The following is a 12,780-nucleotide window of genomic DNA, read 5'->3' on the forward strand; positions in this document are numbered from 1 at the left end:
AAATTGTTATTGATATATCCGAGAATAATAAAAAAACAATAAATTATTGGTAGCATAATGAAATATAATTTATTAACATTTTTCCTTTTTAATATACAACTTGAAATGATTTTCTCAAACAATTTTATGTAATTACCATTTTTTGGCTTGTAATGCATTCAAATTTCCCATTTCCCATTTGCATACAGGCACGTACTATAGACATGAATTACCCATTTGCATGATCATAGGAATAATTCAGCATCCATTCCCTAAGCAAAACGGGTTCAGTTATTTAACGAGCTGGGGCCCCGACCCGCCACAAACTCCGCTCCACCTCTCTGCGGTTCAACCGAACCCGTCATCGGTGTAACCGGGTGAACCGGAACCGAACCGGTATTCGGCACGGGATGATACCCATGCTGCTTCAAACCATCATGAACCACCGCGGCGGAGGGGCTGTAAGGTTGCAGTGGGGTCACGTGCCTCACGCCCGCCCCATATAATTGACCCGAACCCGGAACCAAATGATGGTACCCGATTGGAACCTGAGGTGGCATCACAGCATGATATGGTTGTTGAACGTAGGGGTAAGGGGTTTGCATAGGAACCGGAACAGTTCCCGGTCGAACCGGACCGGAAACATAGAAAACCGGAACCGGATTTACCGAATAAGCAGCTTCTGGAGGATAGTGAATGACAGGGTTATTTGGATTTAGATAGAGGTTCGGTTGAGGCTCGGTTTCAGGTTCGGGTTGATTTTCCTTGAAGTGTGTATCAGGAACCGGGTTTAAGTTTAAAGGTTTGGTTTTAACATGGGGAAGGTTCGGGAGAGAAGGCACGTGCGGCGCTGATGACGTGGAACAATAAGGGGACGAGACAACCGGGGCGGGTGAACCCGGATCCGTAACGGAAACGCTGTCTTGGAGAACGGGTTTGGGTCGCGGGTCGCGTTGGTGTTGGTGATTTGTAATTTCTTCCGAGTTGTCTAACCCGAAGAGGTAATCGGGTACTTCGGAGACCATGGAGGAGGCTTCGGAGCGGCCACGTTCGAGGCCCGAAACGCCGCCGTTTAAAGCGTCTAGGAACCAGTTTTCGCGGTTGGCTGAGCCGTTTAGGAGCGAGCTGATGCTGTTGGCGCGGGAGTCTTCTCCTTCGGGGAAGAGGAAGAGCCGGAGCCGCGCCGATCGCGGGTTCTGATTGTGTGTGACGCGGTCGTACTCGTCCATCATGTTCTCCACGTCCTCGTCCGTGGTGACCGAGATCAACGCGTCCAGCTCCTCGTTCGGGAGCTGGTACTTGGCAGTTATGTTGCTCATGCCTGTACTCAATCAAACACAACAAAATTAATAAACCTCAGGAAACTATGTAAATGAACAAGATATAAGGTTGGTATAGTTGCTAATTGATGAAAAAGAGAATAAAGAGATTGAGAGTTCAAATTTTTCGGTTTAAAAAAACTAACAATTAATTTTTAGGGATAAATTGAATATGTCGCTATGGATATCACTGTGTGGAGATACAAAGTAACGTACTAGTATATAAAAGAAAATTGGTGTTTATTTGGACCTGAGAGTTTGGAGAGTTTAAGAATAAGGGCGGAGAAAGTGATAGAGCGGGAGACGGCGACGATGCGGGTGTCGCCGCCGACGTAGCGGAGCTGGTTGTCGTGGGGGCGGGGGAGGATCTTGCCGCCGAAGCTGCACATGAAGCGGACACGGGGCGGCGCGTCGTGGAAGTGGTCGGAGCGTGGGGAGGAGGAGACGGAGTCGGCGTCTAGGTCGGGTGGGTAGTGGGAGTGTGACGTCATTCTCCGGCGTTGTTGTTACTTTAGAATGTGGGGTTCGGTGTTTGAGAGTGAGAGACACGTACCTTCCCCGCTGGCATTGCACTGCATGCTCTATCAACTTATATATAGGGGACCCTCCCTTCACCCACTTGATTGATGTCTCAAATTCCTTGTGTTGTCAATACTTTTTTTTTTTTTTTCTAAAATAAAAAAAGGGTGTGGGGTACTTGTAATGTTATGGAATAAATATAATATTTTATAATACACTGTATAAAGTGTATATTAATATTAATATAATATTTATAGCTTTCTTTTTTTATGGGATAAAAAAATAAGTATTTCCTTAAAAGATATTGAGTAATTTTATTTTTATATTAAATTTTATTATCTTTTATCTTTACTATTGCAACACTTATTTTATAATACTTTTTCTTTATTTACCTTTCTTTATTTTATAATACTTAGTGTAAAATATTGTCATGCCAATATAATATCAATATTGAGGTATATTGTAGTATTGCACTATTGTGTTCTAGTGTAGGACTATAATGCCTGGCCAGCATTTCTCTTGGTGGGTAATGCATTTGGTGGTGATTACACATTTTTCTTAAATATTTTTTTACTTTATTTCTTATATGTTGTATTACCCTAGTTTACAAAATATTTGTATAATGCATAGTTATCTGAATTTGGAAAAACTTATCTTTTCATTTCTTAATTAGTATTGTAAGTACTGTAGTACTTGATTCTACTGTAAAAAAAAATAAGAAATAAAAAAATATGTCGATAAAGATAGAACCATTTTTTAATAAATATTTTTTTGTTGTGATCATTCACATGCTTAAAAAAGTAAAGTTTAATTTATCTATCATGGCAATTAAAAAAAATGTGATAACTGACTTAAAAAATGTGATAGCTTAAATTAATTTAAATGTAGAAATCAAAAGAATTTTAAAAATATACTTATACTTAGTCTTTAAAAATTAACCACTTTAACATTCAAACAAAATCATTCTTTTTAATTTATTTTAAAATATTATTGTTATATTTAGTTTAATTCTTTAACCAGAGTTTTTTGTCTCCCAAAATCTACTATACTAAACTTTGAACTAAATCAAACCTCAACGACTTTATTTGACCTCCATAGACCGTCAAAAAATAAATTGGTACGGTAGAGAATAAAGATCACTAACCAATCCAGAAGCTGCGATAGCCTATTCCAGAAGCATCAACCACGAGAATATGACTCGATTGAAGGGGAAGAACCTCCAAAATCATGTGAGAAACTGCATCAATAGCTTCTTGACAAGCCAATCCGCACAATTATTTAACTTCTTTATAAATATCCCCAAGCTTAACCGTCCAAAAAAAGGATAATATTTCCTTGATTTTTCTAAAAATTACACAGGGATATGACCTTCAAATTTGGAAGTATGTGAATTATTATTGGTATAAAAGAAATATATATAAAATCAATTTAAATAACTCTTGAAAGAAAACAATGATTAAATGCATATAAATTTAAATAATTGTTTCCGAATAGGAGTTGTCATAGTCAAGCTTTAAAAACAAATTTAATGCTATTTAATTAGTTGATAGAGAAAATGGTGAATATGCAAATATAAATTTGTGGACACATCACTTTGAAAGGGTATTTGCTAGAGAAAAGGATGCGAAAGCAGCTTAAAATGCTTTTGGTAATGCTAAATAAAAAATGTCAACGAATAGGAAACTGAGATTTATGTTTTTTGTCCGAGTTGCTAGGAATGAGTGGCTACAAATGCTTGTTCTGAATTATGATTGATGACATTATCTATTTTCGGTTATTAAACTTCTGGCCGGCAAAATAAAGTAATTGCTAATATTTATAATAATTAATAAAATTGCATGATTGGTTTGGGTCTAAAACAAATTAGTTAATTAGTAGTTGAATAGAGATGAAATATGCCCATAAAAAAAATAAAATAGAGATGACCTATAGGTGGCCCTTTAAAATTATGATACAGCATTATATAAGATGTGATGAGCATGAACACGAGCTTGGTTTAAGCTCTTATGAGGAGTACTTTTCGCTTTTAAATATTGGCCAACACCACCTTCTGTTTACGGATCAACGGCAATTTGCGTATGTTTCTTGATTAAACAGTTACACTTTAATGTAAATATTTCATCCCTTTCTTGTTTGAATCGTTATAGTACAACGTAATCAGAGGTTCATTAATTATTTGGACTTTTTTTTTCTTTAGAGGAAATTATTTGGACATTTGCACTTAAAAACTAGAATGATTTCCTAATTACATGGTTACCTAGTGCGCACCTAGGATTTCCAAGACCAGCAGTTTTGGATCCAAGTGGCTATTATAAGGTCGTGAAGTTGTGATGTGAGCTAGACCAAAAAATACAGATATAGATATAGTAGCATTTTGCAGTGTCATAGACTATATATGATGCTTCAAAATGGAGTCTGAATCTATATTTTCAATTCACCCAAGTGATGTAGACTTGGGGTACGGTCAACACCTTTTCTTTATGGCCATGTCGGTGCCTAATCTTTTACTTTATCCTTAAATAACATCACTGGAAATTAAATTCAATATAGAAAGAAAATAATAATACAAGAATAATTAGGTCAATTAAGCTACGCTATTTCATTTTATTAAGTCAATTAAGCTACGATATTTCATTTTATTTCGATTTTTTACCAACATTTTATTTCGATATTGAAGAATAATTAAACTATGTTATAATCATCCAATAAATTGGCATGCTGTAAGTTTGTTGCATATTGTATTTCATTTTTAAAAGATGAGTACTTTAGGATGGGTTCTTGAGGAGTTCCTATTCTAAGGACATAATTCTCAAAAATCATAAGGTGAATGTTGTAACGAGGGAAAAAAGGGTAAATGTTGTACTGTGTTTATTTTTTAATTACTTGAAACTAAATGTCAATTTAATTTTCTCCTTTCTTCTAGTATTTATCTTGAAAAGTGAAAAATTTTGTTCAATGTAACTCCAATGGAAAAACAAGCACACTCCTAATATGCACATTTCTCACATGGTTACCAAATAATCATGTTGAGACATCTCACTTTAAGAAAACATATGTGACCTGATTATAGATCATCTTGATACTCAACTAAGATATCTTATTATGGCATCAACTCACCCCTCCCATATGAACACATATCTCAAAGTTAGTCTAATACTACCCTCGATCTTTTCATATAAAAAATAAATTATAATATAAAATATATTATTATGTTGTTTCTTATAAAAAGGATAAAAAAAGTAGTAGTATTTAAGATTTAATCTTTTCTTTAAAGCCCTTAAACACCCCACCTATTGGTAGGGTTTAGGTTGATCCTAGGTAAGATTGTATACACACAAGGACTCTCACATCTCTCATGATGATGTGACTATTGATTAGTAACAATTCATTTTGATTGTTAATCGCCATCAATCCATAATCAAACACAATCGATCATTAAGAGTTCTCTCATTTACACAATTATCTTCTTATTATAATATATTGTTATTATATAAAATCTCTTCTAACTTGAAGTAAAAATTCGTTATAATTATCACTACCTCTTCCATTGTACTCAACTACCATGAAAGAGTAACGTCTCACTAGAAAAACTAGTTCAATTCAAGTATATATGAGCTTGTAGCTAGGGGGGTCTAGGTTTCATTCTCACAACTTTTTTTAAGATAGGCAAATATGACATTTAATAACTGCACAAGTGCTAATAATAACAAATGGGGGTGGGTATACGAATTCAAGTCTACAAATCGGCCCTTTAAGTTCATGGATTGGGCGAATAACAAGTCTCTTTTCTTATAGTCTATATAAGTATATTAAGTTTCTGAGTCTGACCCGTTAAATTCAAAGATCTAGTGGGTTTTATTTGTATACTAGCGGACTATCTGTTTAATCCTCCTAAATCCATTGTGCAAATATTATTAATTTGTTATGTTAAGATTTTGATCTTTAATTTAGGTTGTTGTTGTTATTATTATTTTATTATGTTTAAAATGCTAATATATTTAAATGTGATAGATTTTAACTTAAAAAACAAAGTCAATTTTTTTCTTTTAATTTTATATATTTTTCATTTTTAAATAAAAATGTTTTTTTAAATTAATATTTGAATCTGTAGACCGGTTCATTTTATTCACGGGCTTTTACATGCAAGACATGAACCTTGAAAAAAAGAATCCATTTATTTTGCAGGCTAGACTTATCCAACCCATCTAAAATGTAAACATATGAGTGATACTTTTAAATAGGCTGAACCCGAATACTCAACCCAGCTAACAAATGATAGTGCACCTAGTGTAAACCGGAAATCATATGATAGAGTAAACCCCCACTATCCTTGGATGCCAACAAAACGAGAGATCCCACCAGAATCTTAGTATATACACCTAGTCGTGCATACAAGAGGATACTAAGAACCAAAAATGAGTAAACTATTCCTATGTTATGGTAAGGTCAGAGATTAAATCCCATCCACCGAGAAAGGCATGACCACGTACGACGGATGTGGCACTAATTAAAGAGAGATTGAGCAGACGAGGAAAAATAAAACACCAAGTTAGCTATTCCAAGATGCAACCACAGTGTTGAATTCCCACTGCATACAAGAGAAGCTGAAGTTTAGTTTTGCTGACTAGCTTTCAGCCAGGACCAACTTTGGAACAGTATATCATGCAGGAACTTATCTCTGTTAAACACCACACCGCAGAAGATAATGTTGTTCCTCCAGTTCTAAGTGACCCAAGTAACAGCGCACCAAAGAACCCTCCATTTTCGGTTTGAAGCAGCTGAAGCTTTGAGTAAAACATGTTGACAGAAGTGTTCTTGAACGGATATTGGGTCAGCAGTAGAAATATTGAGCCATGAGTAGCATAGAGACCAGACCGAGCTCGCAGCATGGCATCTAAATAGGAGATGGGTCAACGATTCCTCTACAGATCCACAAAAAGAGCATCAAAGATTCGTGTTTTGCACTATAATATTCCATCTGATGATGTTTACTGCAGTGGGCAAAGCATCCCGCAAGGCTCTCCAGACAAATGTGATGATCTTTGGAAGAATTTTCATCCTCCAAATTAGCTCGAAAACCTGTTGATTTTGGTCACCAAATGTAAATGCATGCAGATAGTCATATGCTGATCGGACTGAATAGACACCCCCGAATTATCACCCTTCCACCCATACATCGCCTACATCTTTGGTTAACCTACAAGAAGACACGCATCGAAGAAAATTTTGGACCATGGGCAATTCCCTTTCAAACCAAGCCCTTCCACTCACAAAACTTATTCTTAGACAGGTTTAAGAAACTTTAAGAAAGACCAAACTTCTCTAATTGAAAATTAGTTTCTGACTCAAAATTAAAGATTTTCAAAGTAATTATTGTAGATATAAAAAATGTTCTCCTAAAAATTATCATTTAATTTTTACTAATTTTCTCGTACTTATACGGATATTAAATTCACATTTTATAATTTTATAATTTATAGAAATATTTTTTATATTATTTGAATTTTTAATATATTTTATTTAGTATAAATTTTAATAAATATACGTTAATAGATATGTCAATATTTATTTAAATATATTTTATATACATGTTTCACAAAATTGTTATTATTTATAGTGTTGTCCTAAATGGAATTTCTTCATTTTAGGGGGTGTATTGGATTGGGATTTTGAGAGAATATTTTGACAAAAACAATCTTGAAGATTTTAAAAGATTATGTGGGATTGTATTGATTTTGTGGGATTTTAAAAGATTTTTTTTAAAAGACTTTTTACAATAAGGATTCTTAACTCAAGATTTTAATGGATTTCTAACACAGATTTTTAAGATTTCAAAGTACTTTATGGATTTTTAAGATTTTGAAAGATTAATACATTTTAAACAAAAAAATAACGGAAGTTACAAAAGTGAATGAAAAAGATGATAAATAAATTATAATGTTTGAATAAAGAAAATAAAAACGATAGAAATTTTAAACCTTTTAATAACAAAGTCATTATTGCCTAAAAAAATAATAACAAAGTGATTCTCACTTCATGTTCGCCTAATTATTAGCATTTCTCCACATATCTGAACCTATATTAGTCCTCCATATATTAGCATCTTCTCGTTCCTGCTCTTGTGTTTGAACAATGGGTTCATGATCATTGTCTTCGTAATTTGGTAACACTGAAGATGAAGATGAAGACTCGTCAGTAGGTTCCACTGGAAATTCATCAGAACGACATTCTTTGCGAAGAAAATTATGAAGTGCTGCACATGCCAACACAAGCTCTGCTTGTGTTTTAAATAGAAATGGAGGTGCTGACTTAAAAATTGTGAACCGCGATTTAAAAATACCAAATATCCTCTCAATCACATTCCTTAAGGATGCATGCCGAAGATTAAATAATTCCTTTTCATTTTCAGGGTCATTACCGTGACCTGCAAAATCTTGTAGATGATATCGTACACCTCGATATGGGGCTAAAAATTTGCGTCGATTAGGAAATCCACAATCCACCAGATAATACTTACCTTGGGGCACTTTAAGTCCATTCTTCCTTGCCAAAGCATCACTTAACACCTTGGAATCATGTGCTGAACCCTCCAACCCGCTAAGAATGTACATGAATTCCAAATCAAAGTTACAAGCAGCTAATACATTTTGTGATATATTTCCATGACGATCACGATAACTGCTTACATCTCGTCCTTTTACTGATGCGGCAATATGTGTACCATCAATAGCTCCAATGCAATCCTAAAGTGTGTGTATCAATAATCATAAATATTATTATAATAATCACAATTATAATTATAATTTTGTTATAATTAGATAATGATCACATACCTTAAAATAAGGATAAAACCTTGTGCTTTCCCTTATTTTTGCAGGCACAGTTGAGCCTGGTCTAACCATTAAATCAGGTGCTAATGAGTTCAGAGCTTTCAAAATCTTGTGAAAATTTTCACTTGTAGCAAATTGTGATCGGCCAAATGTATTGCGGATTACACAATATCGAGTGTTCTGGCCGACAATCTGTAGGAATGATGCAAACATTTCTTCAACACAAATAAATCTTGTATCCTCCAAAGGTGTTTTTTTCTCTTATAATCGTGCACAACTTTCGAAATACATCAGGATACATCCTATATTATGAACTTAGCTCACCTTTAAGTAATCTTTCCATACATCCTCATGAGCAGTGAAAGTTTTTCCAATTGGGTCCCATCCAAAGCCAGAGTTGTTGCGCATAAGGGTTGACATCATGTTATACTGGTTTCGAAACCACTTCATCCGACTCAAATAATGACTATAAGTTTTAGGGAATTTAGTTTTTGCATTGAGTTGAGGAAGTATTATTCGTTCTACATTTTGTTTGCTAAGTGACCCATTGGCATCACGCAATCCCCTATTCATAGCATCCACCAAGAGGTGCAACAACTCATTGGTATCCTCCATAGTCCAAGATACATAATTATCTTTGTCTCTACTCTTTCCTTTGTTATTTTCTTGTGAATCCCCCATTTGATCGCTAATATATATATAAGAAACTAGTTATTTGACAAAAATAGTTATTGTTTCCTAATTGTCAAAAGTATAGTGACTATATCCCGAATAATATACAATTCAATAAAAAAACCAATAAAAAACTACCTAATAATAAAATAAGGGTCATGCTAACATGCGCACTTAGTGCACATGTTAAGGATACTTCCAATAGTAACTATGTCTTAAAAACAACAATTTTTTACTTTTAAAAAAGTAAATTGCACAACTTTCAATACAAAATTTCTATACATAATACACTAACAAGTGTCTTAAGGGTACATGTTAGCATTTTCCATAAAAATAATACTCATATATCATAAAATCATTTAAAAAAAAAAACTATTAACAAAATAACAATAATAATAACACAATAACAATTAAAAAATTATTAACACAATAATAATAATAATAACACGCTGTCAAAAAAATAATAATAACACATTAATAATTAACATTTTAATAATAACACAATAAAATAATAATAATAATAATGGACGTTGTAAAAAAATAAGTTGAAGAAACAGAAAAAAAAAAAGAGTTTTTTATTTTGATTTACATATACAGTACTAAAAAAAAGCAATATGAAATCTTGATGCATATCAATTGTCATTCTTTTGATGCATATTCATTGCCTGAACGTTGAAAACAATATGAATACGAAATCTTGAAGCATATACAGCACCCTTTTCTTTTGATTTGCGTAATATACATATAGTATGAACAATATTGACTATCGATTGCCATTAAAAAAATAGGTAAAATTGATTGAAAAGTTGTAAGAGAATGAACCTGGTAGTGGTTTGTGTCTTGTTCGGCAGGAGAAGAAAAAGTCTTTGGAAGATTATGAAAAGTCTCAAGGGTTTGGGTGAGATTGTTGGAGGAGTATTTTATGTGTATTTCTAACTAAAAAGTCTCTCAAAATCCATTCCACAAAAGAATCCATCAAAATCTATTTATTTTTGAATACCAAAAGACATTTTAAAAGTGGTAAGAAATCTCAATTGAATACCAACAGATTTTGTTGCCCTGAAAAAAAAATCTTTATTGTCTTAATTGAATACCACAAGATTTGTTTATATTTTATAAAAGTCTTGATTGAATACCACAAGACTTTTTAATCATAAAAAAGTCTTTTAAAATCCTTTGAAATCTTAATCCAATACACCTTTTGACTATAATTCCCATGGATAAACAAATCTTATATTTATTCCCATGGATAAACAAATCTTTTCAAATCTTTTATTTCAATAATTTACATGATTCTTATATCTACTACATAAAATTTAAAAAAAATAGAATAAATACAAAATATTCTAAGTATTATAATTTATATAATTCTTACATACTATAATTCATTTAAGATTCTATTAAAAATATAATAAAATGAAATAAATATAAAATTTACATTAATTAAATTACTTGGAGGGAATAAATATAAGATATCACGTGATATCATCCATTAAAATAAAACTTTCTTTATATATATATATATATATATATATATATATATATTAGATATCCTAGATTTATTTATCTTTGATACAAAATTTTAATATCATTTATCATTTGATAAATGAATGGCATTATTGAATATAAAATAATTTTTATAATTATTTTAGAGTTTAAATGACTAAACGAGATTTTTATAATGCAGGACTTCCATCATATATATATCCTATTAGGGTAGTTAAGGAGTCTCTTGACTTCTCATGGAGGAATTGTAGCAATTGGAAGTATCTCACCTGACTAAGCAGTAAGACTCCAACAACGAGTTAAAAGGGCACTAAAGTTGATAGTTAGAACTTCTTTGGATACAAGACTACTATAATTTTTTTCGAGAGTTTTTTAACCAAAAAAAGTTTTACATTTTGAATAAAAAAGTTCTCAAAAATATTTCTAACTTATCCAAATAGATCCTTAATAATATTGAGGCTTTCAGTGATTAGGGTATATGTGTCGTGGGTATGGCTTTGTGATTGTGATCATACTCATAAGAGGTATATATCCTCCACACACTCTCATCCTTACAGTGCAAAAATAAGAGTGAGGCAATTAGTCAAGCTAACAGTGCTAAGTTTTGAGACCGCATTATCAGCCTAAAATAAATTATAAACTGGAATGTTGCCTATAAAAATGCATATATTATGTCAATTGAGAACTTGATTTTCGTAGAGCAAAATATTCCTTCACAATTGACCCATTCTTTTTTTTGTTCTTTTTATTTTTTGAAGAAAAAAAATCTTAATTCTTAAGATTCGAGGACAATTGGACATGCTAAAAAATAAGAGTCAACACATAAAGAAAGAGAAATCAAAGTAGCAAGGACAAGAATTTTTATTTTAAATTTTAAAAGGACAATTCTTTTCCATACATATAAAAGGATATTCTTTATCCATAAAATAATATAGCTTTAGTTATTCCAAACAATTTACACAAGGATTTTAAAAAAAAAAAGCAATAGAGAAACTCACTTCTGAAAAAATATCAAATTTATTTCAGGTTCCTGAGTCCATTTTTTTCTGACATCTAATCTCATTAAAAAATAACTAAAAATAAATTTTATCTTCAAAAATGAGTTTACTGTCCAGCTTTTTTGTTTTTTGTTGGAGCTGTCCGTCATGCCTTTATTTGAAGGAAATCTGATATAGAAAGGTATTATCTGCTTTAACCATTGACGATTGATGAAGAAAGATATCTAAGATATTTTTGAATATGTAAAGTTACATATTTCTTTCTACCAAGTTGCCTACGATTATAAGGACGTTTGTGGCTACGCCACGAGTGGACGGCGCATAAAATAATTTTATAAGTTTTTTTTTGTTGTTGTTGAATAAACAATTTATAAGCTATGCATTGCAATAGCTAGAGGCAAACCAATTTCACATTATTCAATTTTAAAAGTACTGTTCTCATATTGTTCAATTTTAAAAGTGCTGTTAGTTTTTTTTTTTAATGATATCACAAGAAAAATCAGATTTATGAATAAAGCTTTTCCGTTCTAAAATGTTGTTTTCCAAAATAAGACTTTAATGGAAATAAAATTATGGTGTTGATATTCAATATTCCTCACAACATTTTTTGTATTATTTATCCATTCTCAATTTTAAAAATTTCTCTAAGTAGTTACGAAAATCCTTGAGTAGTTTTTTTTAATTAAAAATGAAAAAATTGTCAATTTTGTACTTAAAAAAATGAAACACATTTTTGAAATTGACAGTTTTAGTTTTACACGGAGGTTATAACTGACAATTTTGTACTTAAAAAAGTGACAAATTTGATTCATAAGATCACATATTTGAAAGCAAGTGTTTTTGTGTTTCATCTCTTATCAAGTTCAATGGAAGTGACCTATTTCAGAAGTAATAAGCATGATCATATCTTTTAGAATTTTCATGAAAATAAAAAATCTTAATCTTGAAAATTGAGGA

The 12,780-nt window shown here is 32.0% G+C and overlaps 2 protein-coding genes across 2 annotated transcripts; both read right to left on the bottom strand.

Annotated features, from left to right (window-relative positions):
* Positions 1 to 43: 43 nt before the first annotated feature.
* Positions 44 to 1,872, bottom strand: LOC114419474. Its single transcript, XM_028385147.1, has 2 exons — positions 1,549 to 1,872; positions 44 to 1,300 (listed from the first exon to the last, which is right to left on the bottom strand). The coding sequence occupies exons 1-2, from the start codon at positions 1,787 to 1,789 to the stop codon at positions 267 to 269; spliced, it is 1,275 nt and encodes a 424-aa protein (XP_028240948.1). The 5' UTR covers positions 1,790 to 1,872; the 3' UTR covers positions 44 to 266.
* Positions 1,873 to 7,861: 5,989 nt separating this feature from the next.
* LOC114420651 lies at positions 7,862 to 8,428 on the bottom strand. Its single transcript, XM_028386495.1, has one exon. It carries the CDS (start codon positions 8,426 to 8,428, stop codon positions 7,862 to 7,864), a length of 567 nt encoding a protein of 188 aa, XP_028242296.1.
* Between the last annotated feature and the right edge of the window lie 4,352 nt (positions 8,429 to 12,780).

The sequence above is a fragment of the Glycine soja genome, chromosome 7 (genome assembly GCF_004193775.1).
Source record: "Glycine soja cultivar W05 chromosome 7, ASM419377v2, whole genome shotgun sequence".
NCBI classification, from domain to species: Eukaryota; Viridiplantae; Streptophyta; class Magnoliopsida; order Fabales; family Fabaceae; genus Glycine; species Glycine soja.